This window comes from Sorex fumeus, unplaced genomic scaffold, assembly GCF_029834395.1.
Source record: "Sorex fumeus unplaced genomic scaffold, SorFum_2.1 ptg000063l, whole genome shotgun sequence".
NCBI lineage: Eukaryota > Metazoa > Chordata > Mammalia > Eulipotyphla > Soricidae > Sorex > Sorex fumeus.
Window position 1 is genome coordinate 8,897,310 of NW_026606120.1, and position 4,426 is coordinate 8,901,735.

A 4,426-nucleotide genomic window follows, 5' to 3' on the forward strand; every position below is an offset into this window, starting at 1 on the left:
GTGACAAAGATCAGGTAAGGGAGCATGTGAGAGGGTGAAGTCCCAGGTCCCAGGTGTGGCTCCCAGTGTCCCCAGGGTGGTGTTGGGGACAGGAGATCAGTCCGGGGGATTCCTGGTCTCAAGGTTTCACTTCTCCCTCAGCAACCAGTGTCAGCGCCTTCTGCCCGGATACTCGTGACGCGTCCCCAATCCTCACTCCCATTGGGCGTCGCTGACTAGATCAGCCAATCAGCCTTCGCGACGCTCCCGGCTGTAAACTGCCGGCAATGGCGAGGGAGTCAGAATCCACTTGATTCCTTCAGTATGTGGGAGCTGCGACCCCTCCTGCTGCTGCTGTCGGGGGCCCTGGCCCTGGCGGGTGAGTGCGGGGTCGGGAGGGGAGTTCCTTGCGGGGAGGGTGGGAACTTCCAGGCATTGCTGTGCCGAGAAGGAGTTTCTCCGGTTCTCTGCCCGGATGCCCCCCAAATGTTCCTCCTTGTCCCCCCAACCTTCAGCTCCGCCCGCCCCCCTAAGTCTCGCCCTTCTTGGACCCTCCCCGCTTTCCTGTCCCCCCCCATTCCCCCCATCACCATGGCCCGGGGCGCGCGGGGAAGCGGGTCAGGCCGGGTCTCACCCCTTCCCCTCCCCCAGGCCCCCACTCCCTGCGCTATTTCGAAACCGCCATGTCCCGACCCGGCCGCGGGGAGCCCCGCTTCATCGCCGTCGGCTACGTGGACGACACGCAGTTCGTGCGCTTCGACAGCGACTCGGCGAGTCCGAGGATGGAGCCGCGAGCGCCGTGGGTGGAGCAGGAGGGACCCGAGTACTGGGAGGGGGAGACGCGGGTCGCCAAGGACGCAGCAAAGAATTACCGAGTGAGCCTGAGCAACCTGCGCGGCTACTACAACCAGAGCGAGGCGGGTGAGCGCGGCCGGGCAGGGACGAGCCAACACAGGGACGGGCCGGGTCGCCCGAGGCGGGTCTGAGCGTCCCCGAGGCTGAGGGACCCTCCCCGGACCTTGACCGGGAGGCGCCGCGGGGACCGGGCCCCGGTTTCGTTTTCGGTTCGAGTCTAATCTGTGCGGGCGGGTCAGACTCTCACACCATCCAGAGGATGACCGGCTGCGACGTGGGGTCAGACGGGCGCCTCCTGCGCGGGTACCGTCAAGACGCCTACGACGGCGCCGACTACCTAGCCCTGAACGAGGACCTGCGCTCCTGGACGGCGGCGGCGGGCACGCAGGCTTGGCGAACCCAGCAAAAGTGGGAGCAGGGGGGTGAGGCTGAGTACGTGAGGAACTACGTGGAGGGCAGGTGTGTGAAGTGGCTCCTCAGACACCTGGAGCACGGGAAGGACACGCTGCTGCGCGCAGGTACCAGGTCCCTGAGGGTGACGACCCCTGACCTCTCCTTGGCAGGGCGACTCCCCCGAAGGAGGGACATAGTGGGGTTCAGTGTCAGAACAGCGCCCCTTCCTCAGTCAGGACAGGGACAGACCCGCCTGTTTTCCATGTTCTGTACCACAGAGACCCGCCCTCCCCTCAGGTCCACCCTGTGTCCACAGACTGTGAAGGACCCGAGTGTCCCTGGGGGAGGGGCGACCCCCTCTGAAATAACGAATGTGGGTTCCCTGGGACCGGGCAGCCATCTTTGAACTCTCTCAAAGATGGTCTTAGCTCTGACTCCTGCTTCTCTCAGTCACTCACCCTCCCCCCAGGGCAGGACCGGAGTCAGTGTGTCCTGAGAGACCCTAACCTCCTTCCCATAGCCTGTTCTAGAGCTTTCCAAGGAATAGGATTTTAACCAGTTTCCCCAGTCAAGCTTGTGTCTGGAGTTTTGCCTCCTATTTCAAACCAGTTATCCTGTTCACCCTCATTATGGAAGTGACCCAAAGTGTTAATTTTCTCATTTTTCCTCCTCAGAAGCCCCCAGAAGACATATAACCCACCACCGCTTCTCTGACCGGGAGGTCACCCTGAGGTGCTGGGCCCTGGGCTTCTACCCTGCTGAGATCACCCTGACCTGGCAGCGTGATGGGGAGGACCTGACCCAGGACACAGAGCTGGTGGAGACCAGGCCTTCAGGGGATGGAACCTTCCAGAAGTGGGCAGCTGTGGTGGTTCCTTCTGGAGAGGAGCAGAGATACACGTGCCGTATGCAGCACCAGGGACTGCCGGAGCCTGTCACCCTGAGATGGGGTAAGGAGGGGGACGGGGCACAGAGACTGTTCTCAGGGGAATCAGGGTTGGCCTCTCTGGGGAACTGCTGAGGGTCAGGCTGAGGCTGGGGGGCCAAACCCTCTTCTTCCTTCCTTTCTTTCCAGAGCCCCCTTCTCAGTCCACCATCCTCACTGTGGGCATCATTGTTGGCCTGGTTCTCCTCGTGGTCACTGGAGCTGTGGTGGCAGCTGTGATCTGCAGGAGGAAACGCTCGGGTAAGATGGTCGGGGACGGGGGGGGGGGGGCGGCAATCTCTCCAACTTGGCAAGTCTTTAGTCTTGTCCCACTTTGGGTGTCCCCTCCATATTAGTTCTTCTGCCTCATTAGCAAGAGCACCACCACCCCTGTGCTACTGCTCACACTCTCCCTGTGTGTGCCCTTCTCGAGTTTGATCATGAAAGATACTTTCACCTCCATAACCTGGGGATGAACCGGGGTGCCAGGGTTCCAAATCACAGGGACTGTCCCTGCTGAGTGCAGACTGCCAGGAGGAGGCTGGTCAGTCCTGGGTTTCGGGCCTAGAGAGCTGCTCTGTGGCCGCAGGATCCAGTGCTCTCCCCGACTTCCCTGGATGTTTCCTTCCCGCAGGTGAGAAAGGAGGACAGTACACTCAGGCTGCAAGTAAGTTTGGGCAAGGCTGGGGCCCTGCAATCCTGGGGACAGAGACCGAAGCCCACCGGGAGCTTCCGCACCCCTAGTTCTTTCTCTTGTCCCATCCCCTGTGGCTCTGACCTTGTCCTGTTTGTTCCTCCCCAGACAGCGACAGTTCCCAGGGCTCTGATGAATCTCTCATGAATCCTAAAGGTGAGACTCTGGAGGATGCAGTGGGCCAGATTGGGCAGAGGGGACAGGACTGGGTTTGGGGGTTCTTTGAGTGGCATGCTGGGAGCTTGCTCAGAATGTCACCACTTCTGTGACTCACCTGGGTCCCTTCATTCTTCTCTCTTACAGTGTGAGACAGCTGCCCTGCTGTGTTTCCTGACATCCTAGTGTTGTGACTCAAGAAATACTGATTCTCTTTCTGCCCTGGGATCTGAGCGTGTCTGTTTTCCTGTCACACACTGTGAGGGGGGAGACTGGCCCAGCCCTGCCCACTGGGCCCTCCCCACACTTACCTGCTTTTTCTTCCTGATGCTCTGGGCTGTAGCAGCAGAGACAGGACTTAACCATCTGTATCTGCGTTAGCTTCTTGTTTTCCTGAATAATGTTTCTCCCTTACTGAAATAAGCGTCTGATTTGCATTTTTCTAATTCCTGTTTTGTGGGATTGAGGATTAATAAAGGAAATCTCTGAAATTTGAGAAGGAACAAATGGGAATCCTGAGACCTTCCATGTGTTTTATGTTTTGATTTGATTCTATCCCAGAGAGGTTGTGAGGGTACCAGGGGACAGACCGGTGCAAGGATGCAAATTTAGGATTTCTGACTCCTAGCCATTGACCTGTCCAGTTCCAGGAGTATAAACAGAGGCTGAAAATGTGGGAAAGCAGCTGGAGTGTTGTCTCTTCCTGACACTTTCCATCATAGACGCATAGAGATCAAATGGAGATTCGGGCACTGGAGTGACAGGTTTCACACAGGTGGCTCTGTCCTATAGTGCGTGTAAGTTGTTGGGTCACAAAGTTTAAGCTACAAATTGGCAATCACCCTAATAATCTTTCCTCAAAACCTCTTTGATAGAAATAAAATTAGAACGACATATGGAACTAGAAAGTCCAGGACACATAGAAGACCTTTTCATCCAAGCCCACATGGTAGGATAAATGGTCACTGAGTCAATGAATCAAGTGCGTAGGATAAAACAACATTTCTTAGGGTTTGCATCCTGTTAAGTGTCCCAAGGAGTAACTTTCCCACAGGGGAGAACAGCCAGGAGTCGTCGACAATTTCAACTAGGAACAGGAATTTGCGTGGGGTGATCAGTGCTCTACCTCTGCCGGGTTTGAGCAGCACCGTACTTTAGAGGGTCCCTGTTCAGCACTGGGAGCTGGTTGGGTGAACCCAGAGCTGGTGGGGGCTCCTTCACTCAGTGTCACTCAGACACTGGTGTGCACATCTCCTTGTGGTCCCAGACGATGGCTGGTCAAGCATCTCTCCTCTCCAAATCTCAGTCTCCAAGCTCTGTCTCAGGGGCAGAGATCTGAACCCGCTCAAATAACAACTCTGTCTTCATCTGACATTTTCTAACACTGGGGGAGAGGCTCCCGAATGCTTCACCAATAACAGTCT

The 4,426-nt window shown here is 57.1% G+C and overlaps 1 protein-coding gene across 2 annotated transcripts; it reads left to right on the forward strand.

Annotated features, from left to right (window-relative positions):
• The first annotated feature begins 303 nt into the window (after positions 1-303).
• On the forward strand, positions 304-3,528 carry LOC130035213 (patr class I histocompatibility antigen, A-126 alpha chain-like). 2 transcript variants are annotated; one of them, XM_056126779.1, is made up of 8 exons: positions 304-358; positions 631-900; positions 1,074-1,352; positions 1,902-2,177; positions 2,303-2,413; positions 2,787-2,819; positions 2,955-3,002; positions 3,150-3,527. In XM_056126779.1, exons 1-8 carry the CDS (start codon positions 304-306, stop codon positions 3,152-3,154), a joined length of 1,077 nt encoding a protein of 358 aa, XP_055982754.1. In that variant the 3' UTR covers positions 3,155-3,527. The 2 variants fall into 2 exon arrangements, with proteins under 2 accessions (XP_055982754.1, XP_055982755.1); XM_056126780.1 differs by lacking the exon at positions 2,787-2,819 and having other exon boundaries at positions 3,150-3,528.
• The last annotated feature ends 898 nt before the right edge of the window (positions 3,529-4,426 follow it).

Excerpts from the sequence above, each read along its gene's own strand:
- LOC130035213 (XM_056126779.1), top strand. The coding sequence starts at position 304 with ATGTGGGAGCTGCGACCCCTCCTGCTGCTGCTGTCGGGGGCCCTGGCC. Across the intron at positions 901-1,073 it reads CTACAACCAGAGCGAGGCGG|ACTCTCACACCATCCAGAGG; the intron begins GTGAGCGCGGCC and ends CGGGCGGGTCAG. Across the intron at positions 2,178-2,302 it reads GCCTGTCACCCTGAGATGGG|AGCCCCCTTCTCAGTCCACC; the intron begins GTAAGGAGGGGG and ends CTTTCTTTCCAG.